This window comes from Pleurodeles waltl, chromosome 10 (assembly GCF_031143425.1).
Source record: "Pleurodeles waltl isolate 20211129_DDA chromosome 10, aPleWal1.hap1.20221129, whole genome shotgun sequence".
Classification (NCBI taxonomy): domain Eukaryota; kingdom Metazoa; phylum Chordata; class Amphibia; order Caudata; family Salamandridae; genus Pleurodeles; species Pleurodeles waltl.
This window is the reverse complement of record NC_090449.1, coordinates 585,235,118-585,258,045: the sequence shown is the minus strand read 5'-3', so window position 1 is coordinate 585,258,045 and position 22,928 is coordinate 585,235,118. Positions and strand designations below refer to the sequence as shown.

The window sequence follows — 22,928 nt, the reverse complement described above, 5'->3', positions numbered from 1 at the left end:
TTGGGACGGTTTAACACCGTCCTCCAAAGTTAGAATCAGGCCCTAAATTAGGAGAAGTTATTTCAGAAGTACCATCATAACTGGTGGCTGAACGCTGTAATGTATACGTAACATTACAAAACAGAAGGTATTGCAGCAGGTTCCGCTATAAAGGCAGATTTGGTTTGGGGTGATTTCAAGAGGCAACAATCTACTGCAGGCACCTTGGATGTTTTTTAGAGCATTTACCTCTATTGCCACAGTAACACTATTTAGGGCAGTGCACAATTTTTAGAAAATAAAAATAGATCTCCCGTTACTGGCCTCCTACCGTTTAAGACCCTCCATATACGATAATATAATGTGTTAACTACTTTGTTGAAGTCAAAATACACAAAGTATACAAATAAAAAGATAACTGGTCACAGCAAATAAAATAATGTGCTTCTGCAGACCTGCACTGCGGTTCATTTAAGTTCAGGGCTTGGGATAGCTTACACTTTAAAAGGTTTTATGCAACATTACTGCAATTGGGAACAAACATTGGCAAAGTCAATAGTACTGGCTTTAAGGTTTCAGTGCATGTAAAGAGCCTTTCAGCATGCCTGTATTTGAATGTGTTAGCTCCTTATAGAGAGACTTAGAAGTCTTGGTTAAACTTTCTTCCCACGAAAATATGGACGAGGAAAAACAACACATACAAGACAGATGAAGAAAACAATGTGAGAGTTCATACAAGCAAGCATATCTGCAAAGTCGATAGGAAAATGAAGGAGGTGAAAACAATAGATAATGCAGAAAGAGAAAAGTAAATCCACGAGCCCTGACTAAAGTATAAAGAGTATGCTGCTATGAAAAAGCGAAGCAAAGAAGATTGCTTTCTGCATACAATGCATGTAGATGAGATAAATAATTTAAAATGTGATGATTCCATGTACTTTAAGATGTAACATAGTCTGCCATGCATTGCAATGCAAGCATCCCTTAGTGGGAATAATAATACATCAAACAACCAATAGAATGAAGTGAGGCAGAAATACTCCCATGAGTGAAGACAACACTAACTATATGTATATTTTTTAGAGAATTGGTTACAATACCATCAGGAAACTGTGTGGCAAAGCCAGACCTAAACATTACATGTTATCATTTTACTAGGTGCTAAATACAATGCTGGGTGTACCACAAAGAAAGATATAACCTGCTGGAATGCTTAAGCAAAAAGGAGGGGAGCAACTGATCAATCCCTATCTCCTCTGCCAAAAGTATTAGCTATTGGACATCTTGATATTTCCTCAAAAACATGTATACGTAGTCACCTTGGCCTGGGTGCTAGGTACGTGATATTCATTTTAAGTGCCTTATTTCCTACTTCTATGTATAATAAAACATCAAAGTTGAAACTGATGTACAACTGATGAAGAGTACATCTTCGCAATCACTGAACCTCTTGCTAAAACAAGTGACATCCCTTGCTGTAACAAAAATATACTATTCGGCGAACAAACAGAGAATGGCACACCTGATGTGCAAGTGGCTGTCACAACTCCTGCCAAATTGGTATTGTGGTTAAACCCTGTAGTTGCTGGAAATGTGAAGTTAAACCCTTCAAAAATGTTTACGTTTCCACATGTGTCGGCAGAACATCAAGATGGTCAACCAATCAATGAGATGAGATCTTCATCCACAACAATGGACGAACATTATCATCTGTGGGGACCTCTGTTGGTAGTATAGCCCAACTGCAACTTTCAATCTCCACTGCACTCTTCTGTTAGGAACTCTATAGGTAGTATAGGGACACTGCAGTTTTCCATCTTTATCTCCATTGTACTCTTCAATGAGAGCATCTTTTGGCTGCACAGTAGAACACGTTTTCTTGTTCATTGCACTGTTCTGTGAGAACCTCTGTTAGCATTATAGTGCAACTGTAGCTTTCAAACGCCTATGTATTTTCTTCTGAGGAGAGCTGATTGCATTACAGTGCAACAAGCTTTCCTTCTACATAGTGTGCTCCTATGAGGGCATCTACGGATGCATAGTGACACTTTCACTTTCCACCAATTGCCTGAGGAAGAGGGAAACTTGGACCTAGATGGAGGGCAATGCTGTATGCATTTTCTCAAGATGCCAGCTTTGTAAGAGCGCACTCATGCCTATGTATTGTGTGGTGCACGCATGTTTTTTTCATTTGCATAGAATAAACAAGGATGTTGCATACCTCACACTTCCAAAGACTGTTTCTGAATAGAGAAAGAAGGCGAGGTTTTGTTTCTTTTTGGCCTGTTGCTGCTGCCCCTCACTAGAGTTGTTATTAGAAGATTGCACATAACAGAATGCAGCAAAAAAGTTGAACTACATGACGTTGATCACTGAGGAAGAGCTGCAACACTTCTAAGTGCTGCCATGTTCTGAATCGTATGCTCACTCCTCCCCTCCTTCAGCATTAATATTTTATAACAGACTGTTTAGCACAGCTTCAATTCTCTCTCCCCCATATCTTATAATTTTATGTGAGTATACGTGTCTACTCTTTAGTACAACTGCAGTTCTCCATCTTCTATGAGGACATCTGTCTGTAGATTAGTGCAACTGCATATTTCCACCTCCTTTGTAATCTTCTGGGAGGACATAATTTGGCTCTATAGTGCAACTTCAGTTTTCAAACAATTATATTCTTAATTGAGAATATTTGACAGCTGTGTAGGAAAACTACAGCTTTCATGGTCCTATCTTGGTTGCCAAAAGCAACCTCATGGTGCTGAGGGTAAAAGCAGTACTGGCCTTTTGTATCTTTGGGTTGTGCAGAGACTCATGTCTCGTAGTCCGCCGATTACAAAATCAAATCATTTTTTTTTGTTGCAGTGCAAAATAAAATAAATGCTTTGTATATACAATCTGTGAATGAGATAAAGAATTAAATGTGATGACAGAGTCTGATTTTCATATAAAAAAAATATTTCCTCATGATTCCACAAAAAGCTAAATTATAATTCTACGCTGGTAGTAATATGTGACGGTAAAACGCTTTTGTGGGATGATCCAAGATGTGATTAACAATCCCTCAAGCAAATAGAGGAAAACAGCTGACCAGAAGCCCTCTTCTATAAGTATGGAGTATGTATTGAATAAAATATGTTTGTCAAAATGGTGCAAGTACCATTATATATCAAACCTAATACTGCTGCAAGTCCCATGGTCATGGTGCCATAGGATCCAAGCTATAGCTCATTGATAAGGGTCAACAAGGCTAAAGCTGGTCTGGGGTTGCTTGTGTTCCCTTTTGGAGGTGGCCTCACCTGGAAGTTCTGGATAAACTATTCCCATAAAAAGCAGGGTCAGTACTGATTTGCATAAGGCAGCCTTTGCCTAGAAGTGCACTGTGAATGAAAATAATGGGTCGGAAAGCTCTCCGAGTGATTGCCACTGTTTAGAGTATTTGTAAGCATCCCTCTCATTAGCTCTTTTGTGACTGATGTAATGCCATAAGTGGCAAGGGCATCTCCGTATATGGATCCCTTGCTCTCTCTATTATACAATCCAAGTTATTCCTTATTGATGAAGTTTAACAAGGCTGAAACTGGTCTGGGATTGCCTGTGTTTTTATCTGGAGGAAGCTTGGGGTGGACTGTTCCTGAGAAGTGCAGGGTCAATGCTGATTTGCATATGGTGGGCCTTTGTTTAGAGTGGCACAATGAGTGAAAAACAATGGGTTGGAATACTACCCCAAGCAAAATCTGGCAGTTAGACTACTTACAAGGAATCCTCTCATCATCTTCTATGTGATGTATTTAATTATATTGTCATTTGTTTCTTCGAATACCGAACTCATTAAGGTTGTGTATCCATTTGAAAAATATCCTACAAATCTCAGTTGAAGAGAACGCTAACCCACAAGTGTCAGCTTCAGCCCAGATTTCCAGGGCAACCACTGAAAAAGTAAATATTCTCAAACGTTTATTTCAGTTTAAAACGTATACAACCATACATAATAAAATCTTACAAATGGTATAAAACATCTTTAGGAATCAAGCATATATTTAAAATGGCTAACCTCTAATTAGATGATTCCCAGCAAACTCACTGTGTGTAACCTGAAAACCAGGCTTGAACCTGGTCATTGTGGATTCACATTATGTACCCCTGGTCTAGGCACTGGCCTGTCTCGGATCAATTACCTCTATCCTATGTCATCAGCCCAACAACAGTCCAACTCTAAACTTCTCTTTATTTACATTGTTCTGATGCTAGTACAGTTTCTGCAGTCCTACATTTAAGAGAAATGCAAGAGTGCCCTAGAAAAGTATTTAAAAATGATCACCTCCTTCCTGGGTAAACACCACTTACCCCCGTCTCTATACATTTTGTGTTGCTGTTGCCAGTGCCACGCTTCATTTTTTACGACACTTTTTGGAGGGTTCTGCATAGCTCCATTTCCTTCTCCTTGCCTTTCTTTGCAGAAAAAAAGGTTAGCCAGGATGTGCTATGCCCTGGTTTGGTTTCACCAAAACGTGTGACTGTAACTATGGCAATACTTTCCCCACACCACACCTGCATACTTCTTGTTCTTCAACAAACAATAGTTGCATATATATGGCCTCAAATGGACCTAGATCTAAGGGTAAACAACAAATGACCACAATGTTTTTGCTCAGCTTTTCACATTGAGTGATTGTAATGTGAATTCCAATTGTGATAATGCGTTCTGTGTTTGCCCTCAGGCTTACTGCCAAAGGTAAGCTAGTCACCCAGACAACCAGCCACTTAGGACCACCGCCTGTTGGCTGTTGGCCAACCTGAAAACAAAATACACAATACAAGGCATAAACAATGATCCACCTTTCTTGTCCCTGTTTTAACAGTCAATGAAGTTGTCACTGAACCATGGGCCCTTATTATGAGCACAGATACTATTTATTGCACCTGATAAATAACAATAGCGTGGGGTAGGTTATTTATTGAGTTTGATAAATAGTACCTATTATGAGTTGGCTAGAAATAACATGCAGATTTTGGTGTTTAATGCACTATAAGCCACATGATACAGTAAATACTGTATGCTTTTCCCCATTAAAGTTTGGAAGGCTTGACCTGCTGAAATTTAACTAAGGTCAGTGGCGGCCACCACAGATCTCAAGGGCGGGTGGGCTGGGGGGAATAATAAAAAAAAAGTACCTGTCCGCAGCCACAGGCTGTCTCGTTCTTCTCCCGATAGTGTTGGTATCTCAGCAGTGCTTGAGACACTAGCAAAGGTTCTCCATGTAATCCCGACACTGCTCTCATGCTATACCTAGCATGAGAACAGCATCAGGATTGGTCAGAGTGCCTTGGTCTGCCACTAAGACAGTGCACTGGAGTCTGTGTTGTTTTTCCAACCCAGCTGTGCAACACAGCGGGGTAGGAGAAACCTAAATGTACATCAGTTTGGTCAGCCTAAGAAGGCCAACCAAAATGACATGCCCACTTTCAAATGCACTCACTCTACTCCTCCTCCCCCCTCCCATGGCCCAGCCCCACCCCTCCATGCACATGCAATAACAAATATCTTTATTTTCAGCAGTTGGCTTTAAGCCAGTGGGGCAACGCTCCTTCTCTATTGCCGAGGAGCCACTCCTGACTAAGGTTGAGGTATTTAACACATCTGATAAGCATCGGATGCATAAAATACCTAGCAACTCATAATTCTGACGCATGTTTCAACAGGGGTTTATCCACTAGTCGGAATATGCCGACCAGTTTATAATCAGGGCAAGGTGTTTCGTCACCCACTTTGTATCTCGTGCTAAATCAGGCCCATTACATTTTCTTTCTTGAAACGGGACGCTATAGCCTAGCAAGCCTGGAAAATTCTCAGGTTTACTATTTCCTACATTTTCATCCCACTCTCCTTATAGCCAAACTCGTTGTATGACGATAGGCTGCTGTGCTAGATTCTTCTCAACCCTGCCAAAAACGGTGGACTGATAAAAAAAGAATTGTGATTATTTTAAACTTCCAAATAGTGTGAAAATTGACTTCATTCTCAATTTGCCTGAACGAACTGAGCCATTGCTTTGCTGTTACTTCCACTATTTTGATATGCCATGGTCATGCAAATATTGTTTTTCTCCTGGAAAGTATCCCAATAGTTTTTGAAGTCAGCATTTCGTGCACTTCCCAGTTCAAGGACCTTTTAGCAACTTAAACCGCACATTTCTCCCCATGAATGCACTTGCGTTCTCGAAAGATACAATTTAAGTCAATGTTTTTCTCCTTCTCTTTGTGGAGGAGAGAATGTATTGATAATGGTGTTTACTGATATCACAAATGTGTGACTGTCTGTACTACATGCAAACGAAGCAATATATGAAATCAATTTCCATTCTGTTATTTGTAAATCACTTTTCATATGTTTGAAGTCAAGTGCAACCCCTGTGTTCATCCTTATGTGGCATCCTGTGGTAGTGGTGTGGATTTCTTCCCTCCCCCCCCAATCTCCCACGCATCTTAGAGGGCAAGGGACATTCACATTTTTCAGAGAAATAATTGACTTGAAAATGGACTGTAAATTCGTTCGCTGCAAACTTTGCTCGGTGCACAAGAAAGAGCGAAGGCACTCAGCAGGCACTTGCATATATCGAACAGCTCCAACAAAGGCATGCGTTTCACTTGAAGCATTTTAAAAGCAGTCCCAAGCAAGCTCTTTTTTTCCACAAGACCGAAAAAGACTGGATTACACAGGAGCTAAGACTGAAGCTGTTAAGTAAGTGCAAGAGAGAAACAAAATTTGGCATGCTTGTGGTGCCTCCCATCAATCTAACAGTCAGCATCTATGGAAACGTTCTTTCCTCCTTTTGTACAACACACCCCCTTCCTCCTACAGACCACCCAATGCCCTATAAATAATGCCACAATTCTCCGGTTCTCCTCAGACTTTTCCTCACACTCGGCAGAGAAAAGGAGAGAGGAAAAATGGCCAGTGAATTGAAGAAAAAAGCCTTTTGGAGGGCGGTGGTGGCTGAGTTCATAGCCATGAGCATATTCGTTTTCATCAGCATTGGCTGTGCACTGGGCTTCCAGTTCCCTGTTGTGCACAACAAGACGTCGACAGCCTCCCAAGACAATGTCAAGGTCTCGCTGGCTTTTGGGCTGGCCATTGCCACCATGGCACAGAGCGTGGGCCACGTGAGCGGTGCCCACCTCAACCCTGCAGTGACTGTGGGCTGCCTGCTGAGCTGTCAGATCAGCATCCTCAAGGCGGTCATGTACATTATTGCCCAATGCCTGGGGGCAGTTGTTGCGACAGCCATCCTTTCTGGCGTCACCATTTCGCTTCAAAACAACTCTCTTGGGCTGAACCAGGTAAGATCGATCCTCTTTTTACTTCTCCATTCAGTAAATCTCTCCACTGAAATTATTGTACTTTCTTAGAAATCAAAACCCCTAAATCATTTAAAATACTTTAACAATCTCCTTTTTAAGAGTTTATTGCCTTGAATTTAACTGCAAAACTAATAACACTGCATGACCTTATATCACTATTTACAAGCATCATGCCCAAGAACCACAATGGTGGTAAAAAATGTGCTTTAATAAATGCATTACAAAACTTAGACACGCTAAGATTCCAATTTAATATACTAACCTGTCCTAAAATAACCTGACCTAATCTATGTCAACCTAACCTAATTTATCCAATCTTAATCTAACCTAACGTAAACCAATTTACTATAACCTGCTCGACCCCTAACCTCATCCGACCTACCATAACACACTGTACCAAACCACACCATACCCAACATAACGTAAAGTAAGGTAAGAACATGTAACCTAATATATTGTATCATAATGTGCAACTGAGTTGAAACTGTCTACTGACTGCACTAGGAACATAGTATTCATTTTCAGTGAGTATTCATCATGTTATAATAACCGCAGTCCTTCTTTTAGCAGATGTTCCAAAAGAATACATTTTATTTTGAAAATCTGTATAATGCTTGAAAAAAACACACGTGTATGTGGGCTGTATCTGTTAAAGCAGGTAACAAATGTCAGTGGGTTCAGTAAAATATGTCAGTGGGTTCATAAGCTTTTTGTACAGAATTAAGAGTTCAGCCGGACAGCACAAGTTAGACAGTAGACGCAACCAATTTGTAGTGTACAACAATACAGAACGTTATTTGAGGAAACTTGATAACACACCTGAATCATGTATCATGAAAAACAACTTATTGATTGGTTGCAAAAAAGATTTCTAATATACAAAATACTGAAGGAGACTCAAATGCAAACTTCATTGTCAAGTCCTGTACACAATTGCGCTTGCCACACTGAAAGGGGTATAAGAATTGACATTTCTTCCTGTCGTGTTCTCGTCAATATTAATTGCTGTTAAAGGGCAATATTTTATTTTCATATTGCTCCTTCTACTTTTGCTGTTGTATTGCATCATGGATGACTCGCCACTTGAAACCTGTTAACGACACCTTCTCCCACACACTACAAGTACGCTTTCACTGTAGAAATAAAATAGCAACTATATAGCAATGCACTCGAAGGCAGAAAGAAACGTACTACACATACAAGAGGGCGCACGCACCCACACACACACAGCCCGCCTTCTTTCGCTCCATTGGTTCTGTATGACCCCAAATTGAATTTGAAGTATCATAATAGTGTGTCTTCTTCACATCAGTTTAGAAAGATGGAGCTCTTTGTTTTCAGAGCTGAAACCTACTTCCTGATTGGATGCCATAGCAGGCAATCAGAACGCACCTACTTCTCCGAATGTTTTCACTCAGAGCACTTTCCACTGCGGGCGGCGCTAAGGGGCACGGCTCTGCTCTCACACCCTTACATCTCCGCCGTTGCCCCGACTGGGTTGTTCTGCCACCAACTTAGCATTTTTACCAAATCCTCATGCGTGAAAACTGTGTTGCTCTGCGATGCTGCCATTTATCTGCCACTCCTAGCTTCCATCCCTCGTTCTCCTTTACATTAGAAGGAGCCCTGTACACATAAGCAAGTAAATGTAAGGCTCACGGGAGTTCGGTAACGATGTATATAACAGGGGTGTCCATAGTAGGTCCAGGAGGCTTCATGCGTGCCACGTTTGCAAGATAACTATGTCCTGTCTAGGATAGTTCCGTTGAGATTCATTGCGTCAGTGAGCCAGGTGTAGTGACTCGCTTCACTAAGCCAAGCAGGGAGTAGCTTGCATTGGTGCAGCAGGTGCAGTGGCACCAGGGTTTCCGGAGAACTGAGTGAAGGCTCACGGATCCTTGATTGTTCTTGTATTTTATAACTACAGGAGCCAGTGGTCCGTTTTCCTTCCTTCCACTATTAGCCATGACACAGGCGTTATGCTATTGAATCCACGTTTGGCTCCATGGATTACTGCATCTGTTATAGAGTTTTCTATTATATTTCATGGTCACAGGTTCAAATCCCAGTGGGTCCACTCAGGCTCTCATCTTCCTGATGATGATACAATGAGTGCCATTTAAAAGAAATTATAGTTGATGTGTCAACAGCCCTAAAAGCCGTTCTCTGGGCAAGTGCACTATACAGATAAACCTGTTATGTTATCATTTTTGGTTATCCTGAAAATCTGGCATGGATCTGCCCTTCCGACTTGTGATGAGCGTTCATATTATAGATGCACCACGAGACTCAGGGTCTAGCACATTTGTAAGGTAAAACGATTACAGAAATTTAGGGTGACTTGTAAGATTCTATATTTGGAAGTATGTTTTTTTGCTGCCATTTCAGACTCGGGTCTCGGGCGTTGTTTCAAAAGGCTTCAATCAATCCATACAGTGAATGTGTTGTTAAAATCATCATTCTACCCAGCTGATAAAATCATCAGTCTATCCAGGCAGTGACCCTAGCAGTAGAACATGTAAACTCATATTATCTTACAATTGTCGCGCTTTCTGCCTCGTAAGGTAACGCTGTTCCCTCAATCCCATTACAAGCATTACACTGGGCATCTTGCACTGCCTTAGTTGATGCAGTGTTTCCAGCAATACAAGTTCTGCCTTTTTGTAAGAAACAGATGCCTTTTTGTGTCAAGTGGATTGCTTTAATTACTTAGCAGTTGTAAATGTTGCAAACAAAACCCAATGGGTATGAGAGCACTTTACATGTGGTATCCACGGTGAATTTGAACTTAAATGCGAATTTTCTGCTAAATCTGATATCACAATGTAACGATCAGCATTGCCTCTGAGATAGCATACTGAAAACCTAATATAACTCGTCCTGCGCGCTCTAATTACTACACCACCACCAGAAAAATAAACGAGGGGACATATTTATACTCTGTTTGTGCTGAATGTGCGTCAAAATGTTTGACGCACAATCGGCGCAAACTGTGCACCATATTTAAACTTTGATGCCCAAGCCTGCTGAATTCAAAATTCCTCCGTGTGCGTAATTTTTTGGATGCGGGAACCTGCCTTGCGTTAATGACATGCAAGGTAGGCGTTCCAGCCCAAAAAATGACTTTAAGGCCTGTGCGCCTTATTTATACCCCAGCGTCATTTTGACGCACAGGAGGGGGCAAGCCTTAAAAAACGGTGCACAGCCTGATGTGTGCCGTTTTTTAACAGCTGGGTCAGGGCAGGCGATAAGGGACCTGTGGGCTCACTTCCATGGTCTCTGACCATGGAAGGAGTCCAGAGGTGCCCTTCCCTGCCTCTAGGGACACCCCCTCCCACCCTCATCCGCCCCTGGAGGACACCCATGGATGGGGGGGACCCATCCCAGGTAAATAAAGGCAAGTTGAGGTAAGTATTTAAAAAAAAAAAATCAAGTGGCATGGGGGGCCTAATTTGGGCCTCCCTACATGCCACTGTGCCCAATGACCATGCCCAGGGGACAGAAGTCCCCTGGGCATGGCCATTGGGCAAGGGGGCATGACTCCTGTCTTTGCTAACACAGGAGTCAACTCAATGGGGGTTGTGCATCAAAAAATGGCGCAAGTACGGTTTGAGGCATGATTTGTTCCTCAAACCTGACTTGCACCATTTTTTGACACACAACCCCCATTTTCCCCTACGCCAGCTCTGCCTGGTTTGAGTCTTTTTTTTTTTACTCAGACCAGTCTGCAGCACCGGCTAACGTCATTCCTTAAATAAGGCGCCTGCATGGCGCATAGGAATGGCGTTAGCCGGCGGTAACATTTTTGACGCAAACCAGTGCTGGCGCTGGTTTGCGTCAAAAAGTATAAATATGGGCCTTAGTTTCCTGATTCACTGTGCATCCTGCACTTCCTTTCAAAGGTGGCTAGCACTCCAACAGGAATGTGGGCAGTATGCAATAGTAACCTCAGTTTTTGGTCTCTGGAGGGTCTCATTAAAATCCTCGTTCTAAGTAGCCTCTCAATCTCCATGGGTTCAGTTTCATCAGCTACTGGTCCCTTGAGCCCTAAGATACAGAGGGGCATATTTAAAAGCCCCTAGAGCCTCCTTGCACCACATTATCATAAAAAAAATGACTCTAATCACAGCATCATATTTACAAAGTGGCACAATGCATGAATTGCGCCACTTTGTAACCCCTTGCACCACATTATGTCTGCACCACGCATAATGTATGCAAGTGGGGGCGTTCCCCTGTTACAGGGGCTGAAAAAGATTTCTTTGCGTCATTTTTTCGGCATTTTTAACACCTGCTCAGGGCAGGTGCTAAAAGGGGGCATGCTATTGTTTTAATGGGCTGATATGTACTGTTCAGCATTAGCTCTGAAATGTTGGCACTAACTCTGAACAGTACATTGATAGTGTCAGAAATTCTGAAGCTATTGTCCCCTACCCTGTGCCATGGTGTGCCGTATTTAAATATGGTGCGCACATGGTGACTGCAAGGGGCCGCAAGAAAAGTGGTGCTACATGTAGTGTAGTGCCACTTTTCTTAAATCTGGCCAAGAGTATTTCACCTGGATACTTCGGCTACTGGACACAGCTGATATTTCTGGGTGAAGTCTTTGGCAAACAAGTGCCAATCTGTCCTGCAACATTGATTCCCACATATGATTCCAACAAATCCTTTAATAATGACTATCTCCCCTCCCATGTCACTGAAGTTACCAATGCTGCTGTATCTGAACCTACAGGGATGCTGCTGCCGGACAGACATATGGCCAGCTCGCAATGAAGCCCTAAATGTTCACCCCTTTCAGTGTGCCTAACCTAACAAGATCCAAGATGGACTATTGCCCATTCACAGCCATCAGCAATACAGCACAGGTACATGGGCTTTACTCACTGTAATGACCCACACCCCATACAAAATAGGGAACACATCCCTTAAAATCCTTGTTCCAAGTAGCCTCTCAATCTCCATGGGTTCTGTATCATCAGTTACTGATTCCATGAGCCCTAAGATACAGAGGGGCATATTTAAAAGCCCCTAGTGCCTCCTTGTGCCCCATTAGCATAAAAAATGACTCTAATAGCAGTGCCTTATTTACAAAGTGGCACAATGCAAGCATTGCACCACTTTGTAACCCCCTACCCTCATTATGCCTGTGTCAGGCATAATGTATGCAAGGGTGCGTTCCCCTGTTACAGAGGCTGAAAAAAAGGCACAACAAATCTAAAAGATTTCTTTGCTCCATTGTTTTTTCAGCATGTTTTTTTAACGCCTGCTCAGAGCAGGTGCTGTTAGGGGGCATGCCATTGTTTTCAACGGACCCCTATGTACTATTCAGAGTTAGCTCCAAAATGTTGCCACTTACTCTGAACAGTACATCAATAGCGTCAGAAATTCTGATGCTATAGCCCCCTACCCTGTACCATGGTGTGCCGTATTTTAAATTTGGTGCATATGTGGTGGCTGTAGGGGTGCGCATGTAACGTAGCACCAATTTTCTTAAATCTGGCCCAGAGTATTGCACCCGGATACTTTGGCTGCTGGACACATCTGATATTTCTGGGTTAAGTTTTTGGTAAACAAGTGCCAATCTGTCCTGCAACACTGATTCCCACAAATGATTCCAACAAATCCTTTAATGATGACTATTTTCCCTCCCATGTCCCTGAAGTTGCAAATGCTGCTGTATTTGAACCTACAGGGATGCGGCTGCCGGACAGACATATGGCCAGCTCCCAATGAAGCCCTAAATGGTCACCTCTTTCAGTGTGCCTAACCTAATAAGATCCAAGATGGACTATTGCCCATTCACAACCATCAGAAATACGGAAGAGGTACATGGGCTTTACTCACTGTAATGATCCACACTCCATACAAAATAGAGAACACATCATTTATATTGCACATGTCCTAATGTTGTACCAATACAAATGGCATGACAGAAGGGCAGCTCAAACACCTACATCCCTTCTGCATTTCATGCCAAACTGGCCTGGAGGCACACAACTTGGTACCCAGTAAATACTGGTGCATATGCCTTTTGTGCTTCTCGGTAATTTCTCTAATATTACCGTGGCTGTATACCTTTGCAGTGCTCGCATCTCAGTGTAAATAGCGTTTTTTGTGAACTTGCTAAGAATGTTAAGGGATCAAGCTCCTATGACATCTTTCCGAAGAGACTATTCTAAGTTGGTTGTAACCTGAGGTGTAATAGCAGAGCCAGGGTAACTGATTCTTGCTGGTATCTCCCCTCCAATTATCGGCCATTTTCAATCTCTAGATCCAGAATAGATAGAAACATAAATGACCCGGTATTATCAATGTCAATTACTGCATGCAGATTGTTTCTCTCTATTAGCAGGAGAAAAATCATTGTTGAAAAATGTATGGTTTTACCAGATGCGGGAAAGCAGAGGGTAAAACTTTGCATCATGCGATGAGGTGTCTTGGCCTGAGCTGCCACTCCACGTAACACAGAATGGACCCGCTAGTCTAACGAACAGCAGAAGTGACACATAGTGTCCGAGTATAGGTCCATCATTGACGTCCTACATTTGGTGAAACACTTAGCGTTTTAAAAATACTTTATTTTCTTCAAAAAACAAGTTAATTTGATTGGTAGAATTGTCACTTACTTTTCGAGAGCACAGAAACATAGGTTTATTTACATTTTAAGACAAAGAGGTGCAACAGAGTAAATAAAGGTGTGTGATCCCGATTACTCTTATTAGATCAATTGCAATTCACAATTTAGTGGGATCCGAAAACTACTCAACTGAACCTCTTCCTAATATGGCCTCAAAAACAGGCACAGGAATATGTCTCAGAGATACTTAAGCAGGGCTGATCATCTTTTTAGAAAGTCGAATCTAGGTGCAAATGTTAACATAGGATTTTAAAAAGATTCTCCTGTCTACTTTTGCACCTAGGGTTCAACAGCCACCAGAAGAAGTAGCTACAAGTGTCCTTGGGGTAGTCTAGAGTAGGATTGGTGAAAATCAAAGACTTTTGTTATGGCATGCAAAGAAACTTCAGACATAGTAAGTCACAAACCCAGCCCTTCCCCGAAATATCTCTCTCTGTTACTCCCTGTCATTTTTCCAGTGATTTTCCATCACTAAACATCCATCCATGTGTCTGTCTGTACGTCTGTCTGTCCATCCATCCATCCATTCATCCATCCAGGTCTTTTCACTCACACCCCTTCAGCAGGCTAGTTTTAAGAAGTGGCACACAAATGAGTGAATGGTAATTTTACCACATCATGAAAATGTTCATTTCAGACTTTTCTCTCAGAATAGATGCTGATATTTTTCTGATGCTAGTAATGGTCTGACATGTGCGTCCCTTTATGTCAGTCGAAAGCTTCTTACAAACTCTCTGTTCTATGTAAACATGATTCTAGACAACAAAACACTAGCAATGATTGGTGCAGTCTATCTCAAACGTGTCAGACTCTCTGTTTGAAAAACAATACAGGCATCCTGTCATTATATGTGGATGGCCTCCAACACTTTAGATTTTGAAATGAATGAGTGTCTGCGAGGCTGAGCAAAGGTCACCTTGACAGACACTCACCATGTCAGAGTAAATCAGCCAGGCACTTTACATGCACTAAATGTGCAGGTGCTTCAGATCCTGCTGAAAATGTCACAGCCCTGGGGACAGAACCTCTTAGCCTCCAAGGTCTTGTGAGAGCCTCTCGATCATGATGAGGGGAAACATCACCGATATACTCAGACCTGAGTGCATTAGGTTAAAGCCCTGCGCTGGATATCAGTGATGTCTTGTCACAGAGTAGGGTGGAGTCAGCAACTTTCACTGACTACATTTCACTCTGTGATGAGGTAGAGAAGTTCCTCAGACCGATGACAAGGTCAGCCAACGAGAGGAATCAGCAGGATATTCTAGTTTTCCTTGCCTTCCCCAAAGTATCCAGCTCCTTCTGGTATCTTTGGCTTTCCCGCCCACCACAAGCTGGACTTGCCATCACCACTGCAGCCCGGTAAACATGTTTTTTTTTAAATATGTGATTGCATGTATGGATCTATGAATTCATGTGTGTTTGCATGCATGTGGATGAGCGTGGGCATGTATGAGCTTGTAAATGGTTGGTGCGAGTATGTGTGTGCGCTTGTGAGAGTATGGGAGTACCTGTGTGTGCCCCCTGTGCCCTCCTCACTACTGGTAATAATTAGAGGCGATACTGAACACTAATTGTTGAGATCTAACAGGACATGGCCAGCAGCCTAAGGTTAAAAATTAGGTTAATCTTACTTAAGAATTGTCAGCAGGACATTCACCTTATATCATAAAACTCCTTATCCGTGTATCTCCTTGAGCCCCAGTAAAGCCCCTCTCAGTTTCACAGTCAGCGATGATCAGGCTTGCTGTCAGTACTTGGGACCCCGTGGAACGATTTGTTCTACTGCCTCGCCAGTGGTGCAGGGTTGTAATGCCCCTGAACACCACAAACCAAGAGAACTGATGAGAGAGCAACAATTCACCACAAGCAGCAGTCACAAAACATTTCCCCTTATCACCAAGTGTCTGGCGGTGCAGCCCACGTCCACTCCAGAGCTATTGATATTTCACATTGAACTTCACAGCTCATTCCGTTCTGTCAAGTGCACACAAGAAGTGCCCTTCACTGGAAGCAGAGAGTATAACGCCCTGCATTTATTTTACAGTCACGAGGCACGAACAAAGAAGAGAGTGTTTACAGGGAGGAGTGTGCTCTAGAGCCTTAGCTTCAACACTAACGAAGAGAACTGGGATATAACTATGATTTAACCATATGACACCTTGTGAGATTTACAAAAGCTTTGGGAAAGATGTCCAAAAGACCTTCGCAGACAACTTAACAGCTTTCAGAAAAAGACTCAGGGGCATATTCACTACTATTTCACACAACAAAGGGGAGCAAGGGACCGAGAGAGAGCTGAACTGTGTCATATTTATAACAATATGGCGTCGTTCAGCTCTTTTAAAATGCTGGTATTCTTGTGGCTACCTACTGCCAATGGAGGTACCCTTGCGCCATGCTTGCATTATGGGCTAGATTGTTTTTGTGCAGCAATGAATACCTTCCTGCACAAAAGCAAAACTTAGAGGTTTATTCTCTTTTCTCTGTGTGCTGCAGAATGCAGATTGCATGGAGGGAAGAAATAGTGGGGAGTGATATACATACTTCTTTTTGTAACACCTCTCTGTGGGGGGGGTGCGCCACTTTGGGCAAACCCCCCATGTTTACTATTTTTAGGAAATCTGGGATTGTGTCAGATTCCATGGATGGAAAACACGGGAACACCCATGCCACACCCATGGAATGCCTCCCACAATGAAATGCAGTGCATGCTGCTGTGTTGCATTAAATGTCCTTACAAAGTCATTCAAGGCAGGGCAAATCACCCCTTGCATGGCTTTGTAAATCCCATGTAAGGAATTGAGCTGCCTTGTGACGACCTCCATCACACAAGGCAACACAAGTTCTTAGTAAATCGGGGAATCAGAGCTTAGGTATTCACCAACATCTAAACAAAGCCATGGTGTCCTCAATAAAAACAGTCATTGGCAAAAACAATAAAGGCCTCATTACAAGATGCCTGTTCCGCCGGCTTATCACTTTTTATGATGCTCCTGTGCTGCAGGCATCTTAATCATATCTATGAGGTGATCCAAAGCCACCCTGCCTGTATGGCTTTGCATGGCTTCATAAATATGTAGTAAGGCAAGACATTGCAAAGCGCTGCCTTGCCTTACTCTTTGTCGCGATACATGGGTGTTGCGGTGAGTTTTCCCATGCACCACCCATGTGTTTTGACACATTCCTAGATTTACAAGGATCTGTAAACCTGAGAATGCATCAAAACTGTGCTCTTACCCAGCAGAAGCTTAATGAGGAGAAATAACTTTATTTCTCCTCTTTTTTTCCACTTTCTATGTGTGCTGCATTCATTGATGGTTTTTGTTCAGGAAGGTGCCCCTTCCTGCAGAAAAACAATTGTGCCAACAATACAGACACCCTCGCACCATGGTGCAAGGGTGACTGGGTTGGTGCTAGGTACCAATTTGTGCGCCGTCGCAGGCAGAAAAGACAGGAATGACATAATACAGCACATTTCTGCACTTTCAAAACAGGGCAGTGCAGCAAAAAATCCTGCCACACTGCCATGCGGCAAAAAAGGTGTAAGTAAGGCCCTAAGTCTGTTAATGATTGTCCACCTGTTTGGCACTGTCATTGTTTTTTTTTATGGTTCTGGTAATTTTTTTGCTGAAGGAGCTGGAGGGTCCTTGCTAATATTAAAAATTAGTTTGTAAAAAGCAAGAATATTTTTAGGCCTCAAAAGCCTACCTTGCCATAGTAGTCCCAACAAAATGGAACTACTTGGTATGTGGATGTACTTCTTGTGAAAGACCAAAATGTTGTAACTTACAGTGAATTAGCCAATGACTCAAGTGGATGCATCCACTGTCCAATGCTTTTTGCTGTAGTGGGTGGAAGACAAATGTGAATGACACAACAGCAGACCAGTTGTTAAAGCTGGCTGTTTGGAAACCCCTAGAAGAATGTTATCCACATAGTTTTAGCAACATGAAAAAGTCTAGGTGGTAGGCCTGACCCTTTTTGCAGGGTCTATCCGAAATGTTAGCTTTCTTTTGCTGAACCTGTTTTTGATAGCATTAGGACTATGCACATTGTAATACTGTTAACCAGTGCTAAAGTTCTCGAGCTATCTCCCTAAAACCTGATACAAATGGCTTACATCTAACTGGCAAATTTAATTTACTTATACGTCCCCAGTGAAGGGTACTACATGTACCGAGGGCCTGTACATTTAACACTTATTGTGCCACACACAAAAGTAGACTTTTAAAACATGTCTCAGGCCTGCCACTACAGCCTGTAGTGCAGTGTACATTTGTAATACTGACCTGGCAAAATAAACCTTTTGCTAGGCCTTAATCCTCCATCTTAATACATATATGACAGGCCTAGAGTCAACTCTGAAGGCGCACAGGTCAGGTTACATTGTATTTAAAAAGTATGGCATGTGGGTTTCAGGTTTACATGTACTGCTAGTGATAAACTCCTAAAGTTATTTTTCACAACTGTAAGGGTTGCATCTCCCACTGACTAATGTGGGGTTACCTTATTACATAAAATAAGTGATAACTATTGATTGAAAACAGATAGAAATATGGTATTTACACACAAATGACCTGTAGAGCAGGCGTTAAAAGCGGGCTTCCATTCTTTAGAATATTTTGGCGCTGCCACTACAAAGTACATCAATTGCGTCATGTGAAATGACGCTATTGCCCCCTACCATTCGCCGTGGTGTGCCATATTTTAAATATGGTGCACATATGGCTGTGATAGGTGGGTGCTAAAGGGTGCAGGGAAAGTGGCACTGCACCGAGGCGCTTCTCTCGTTGCAGTGCCACTTTCCATAAATCTGCCCCAAAGCCAGCAGTGCTCTATTTCAGGTCGCAAATTAAGAATGCACAATTGCAGAAACTAGTCCTGTGCAAACTTTGCAAAGTTATTTCAACATTTTTGCAAAGATCATTACACAAGTTTTCGAAGTTAAAGAAAAATAAAAAAGCCCGGAAAAGAAGGTTTTGCAAGATTAAAGTCAGCAGAAACACATTGTTTAGGATAATTTCGTTTTGAGAGAAAAACTCACCAAAACTGCCTGCAAATGATTCCACCTGCATGTGAAGTTTTGTGACTCTTCTAAGCACTTGAGAGATGAAACGTGTTTTTCCCTAAACTAAATTTCACATACCCCAACAGTGATTGATGAGATACCATACTTCAAAGCAATTCAGACATTTCTGCATATAATGTCAAGACTTATTATACATTATTGTATTTTGAAGGTATTTGTATATTAATGCGTCTAAAAATTAGTCTATGATATGGTGCCACAGAAGTGTGCACATGTGCACCAGGTCCTTCATCAAGTCAACGGGCTAGTGTTCCCAACAGCACAACCACGCTTTTACGTTCTTAAGGAATCCAATGCACTGTTTTGAATTTAGAACCTTATTTACCAGAGAAAATATTCCTTTTTGCATTTCTTGCAAAACCCCATAGTAAACAAGGTTATTAATCAAAAGCAGTGTTGCAAGAGGAATGGAAACCTCGCGTTAAGCTAAGACTGCCAGACTTGGCACGGCAATAAAGATCCATCCGTGAAGAAAACATCTGAGGCAAGGATCTCTACTCCTAGTTTACATAACAATGTGCTCCGTGCCAGCTCCAAGATTCCGCTTCCTATTCCCTCCATTGTGGCTCTGTTTCCTAGGCTGACCGAGAAGCCTTGAAAACAGCTCCAGAAACGTTTCACTCTAATTTCTTTGTAAAAGCTTTCCAACTCATTGTTTCTCTAAATCAGCCTGTAAAGAAGAGCATTTCTCAATACGTCCGAATATGTGCTTATCCCAAATGGTTGTTATTATAAGGTTTGGTCCAAACAGAATAGACCTTGAGGATGGTACTAATTTCATCATTAGTTTTACCACCGGAGAAGGATGAAAAGACACTTTGGCTCTGGTAGGTAACTATACTGTGACCCAAAAATATTCACACATTAAATGGGATCTGTGTATGCATTCTTTCTAACCACCCTCACAATGAGATGGACGGTTGACCGATGGCAGAGTGTCTACTTTACACATGCCAAATAACAATAACAGACAATATTTGCCATGCACTTTATTTTACCATATGCCTTGCCTTCGGATATATCTATCCAATGTTTCTGCAGTTAAATGAGCGAAAATCAGTAAAATGTCCTTTCTGTGGGAAACTCAATGTAAAGGTGGTGTTAAAAGAAAGAGTGGAATTATAGAATGATATGAATAAAAGTTATTTACATCATCAGCAAATCCCTTGCCAATGGAATCTATACATGCATATTTTGAGTAACCCATATACCGAAGTACTACGAACTGTGACAATATGCTGTGCTTTTGCTATTTATAGTTTCATTTATGAGCTATACATATCACAGCATCAAAACACTGGACGAGATACGTCAGCCCTGTTAAAATCAAAGTAAATTCTTGCTAAAATGATCTGGCATGCGATTATTAGAAATGACGGTACCACTGAATATCAACCGCCTGAATATTGTGGTGCAAGAATACAGTGGACAGAATATGGAGGGACAAAATATCAAAAGGTAAGTGCATATAGGGAGGTATACATTCGCTATTCCTTACCCCACATCTGCATACCTTTATGATATATGTACTGTAGGTACATATATGAATGTAGGTAAACAAAATCAAGACCTCTTTACCAGGTGATATTTTTGTTTCGATATTTTGTCCTCAATATTGTGTCTCATTGATATTCTGGGACTGATATTAAAGGTGCACATTATTAGAAAGTATTACACAAGACTCACTGTTTAAAATTGTTACACTCGTTGAAAAACTGAAGGTCACTTTAAATTAGGAAGCTTGATCCTGAGATGCATCAGGGAGCAAGAGTTTAGAAACACTTGTAAGAAAGAGAAGTAAAGTCAGGGCTGGATGGCTACAAGGAACACTAGGAAAACCATCTAGGCTTAGAACCAAGATGCTGATTTTAGAGGCGGTTGGACAGAGAGCTCATCAGCTATCAGACCTGGTAAACAGGCCCACAAGTACACACATCCATTTCTTGTAAGTATTTAGATAAAACATCAGAAGTTCCCAAATCACCATATAGATGTTTGAACCCTGGCTACACTTACTCTGTGCAACATGAGCCTGGCTTGAACACATTTTCTGTGGCTGCTTGCAGTCCGTAGTCCACCACTAGGTAGAGTGAGGGTATACCAAAGTTGCATGAGGTGACACGAAATGCCACACTTATATTGAACCAGGAGTAATTGGTAGGGGGAGTAATATTTACTGTCACCTGTGTGCAGTGCTTTAAATGGAAAAATATAAGTGCAGGTACTCTGTAATAGCGTACCTGCTTGTTTCTGAGAAGTGCTGGTACTCTCCAATTAAAAGTATTACGTTTTTCTTGAGATATGCCGGTACTCTCCCTCTCAAAATAAAAAAGTGCCGGTACTCAGTACCGGAGAGTACCGGCCCATTCAAAGCACTGCCTGTGTGCATTCACGTTTTGCTCAGATTAATTAAAGGTCACACTATTCCAAACCCACAGAGCACAAAGTTCCAGGATTTGTAGCACTGGTAAGTAGCCAGACAATTTTCTTTAGGATGTTAGTATTATAAATGGATTGAGTACCACTGTCAAATTATGTGTGTCCTCACTTTACATTTGTGCAAAGAAAAAAACAGCTGCAAAATGTATACTATTTTTCAAATCAGAAACAGACAGCAGTTCACTTCAAATTTGACAATGCAACAGTTCTGCCATGCTTCTTAGTAGCGGTATTTGTAAAGAGGTTTGGCAAATAAAGAGTCAAAAATATCATGTGGACAAAATATTGTGTCAAGATATCGAGGACAAGAATACTGTGAAGGTAAGTTGTTATAGGTATGCAAAGTTTTACTATACTTAACTCCACATATATATATACCATAATGATATATGTTTGTGTGTTTGTGTGTGTGTGTGTATATATATATATATATATATATATATATATATATATATATATATATATATATGGTACGTAGATGTGGCATTAAGAATATTAATTAAATCTGTACTTACCTTCTTTATATTTTGATCCTCGATATTTTTGACACGATATTCTGTACATATGATATTTTTGTCCTCATTATTCTGTCATGAATTACAACACATTTCCACCAATTTGTATTCTATTTATCAACGTTGCGATTTTAAGCCCTATAAGTTATTTTTTATGCAATTTGACTTTTGAGTACAAGTAGTTCGGCTTTAGCAGCAGAACAGGTGGCGAGTAACCTCCACAGCTGTTGTATGAATGGAGGGCGGATGGGTCATACTTCCATGCATCATGTGCATATTCAACTTCCTTCTATTACTGCATCCTTCTGTGTTGATAAATAAAATGATGAAATGGGGGTGTGTGGAAAGGAGGGTCAACAGACAGAAGACATCAACTGGTGCAAGACTACAGCCTCAGTGTTAGAGAAGGACTCCAATGCTTTTTTGGTATTTCTAAAGTTCACTTCAAAGTCTAGTTAAGAAGTATGGAGGGGACTAGATCTCCCATGATTAGTGCAAAGCCAAATAGCTATTAGTAAGAATTAATGTGTGACTTTATCAAATATATAAGCATGTATCATATTTAACTCTATTGCAATTCACGGGTGATCAGGGCCATCACCTAGTCAGCTAGGACTCCTTGCTCTAGAGCCCCCATTAATTTGAGGGTGTCCTGTCTGTTTAGTGATATATATTCATGATGAAATAGATAATAACTGCCACCACTAAGTGGCAACATAAGTTAGAGCTACCTCAAAATATGTCCCAGGATTTTGGGCCTAATGTTTAAAGCCTTTTGTGATTGCAAACCCTGCAGTTCGCAAAATCACAGGGTTAGAACTGTAAAAGGACATTTCTTATGCACAAAAACCCTTTTCTGATTCGGACAATTCTTTCTGACTCACAAGAAGACTTTTGCATACTT

General features: G+C 41.4%; 1 protein-coding gene across 1 annotated transcript in view; it reads left to right on the top strand.

Moving 5' to 3' along the window:
* Positions 1-6,664: 6,664 nt before the first annotated feature.
* Positions 6,665-22,928, top strand: part of AQP1 (aquaporin 1 (Colton blood group)) — a 40,100-nt gene continuing 23,836 nt past the window's right edge. Inside the window, exon 1 of the mRNA XM_069211039.1 lies at positions 6,665-7,320. Coding sequence (XP_069067140.1) covers positions 6,931-7,320 — 390 coding nt within the window. The 5' untranslated portion in view covers positions 6,665-6,930. The remainder of the gene's footprint in view (positions 7,321-22,928) is intronic.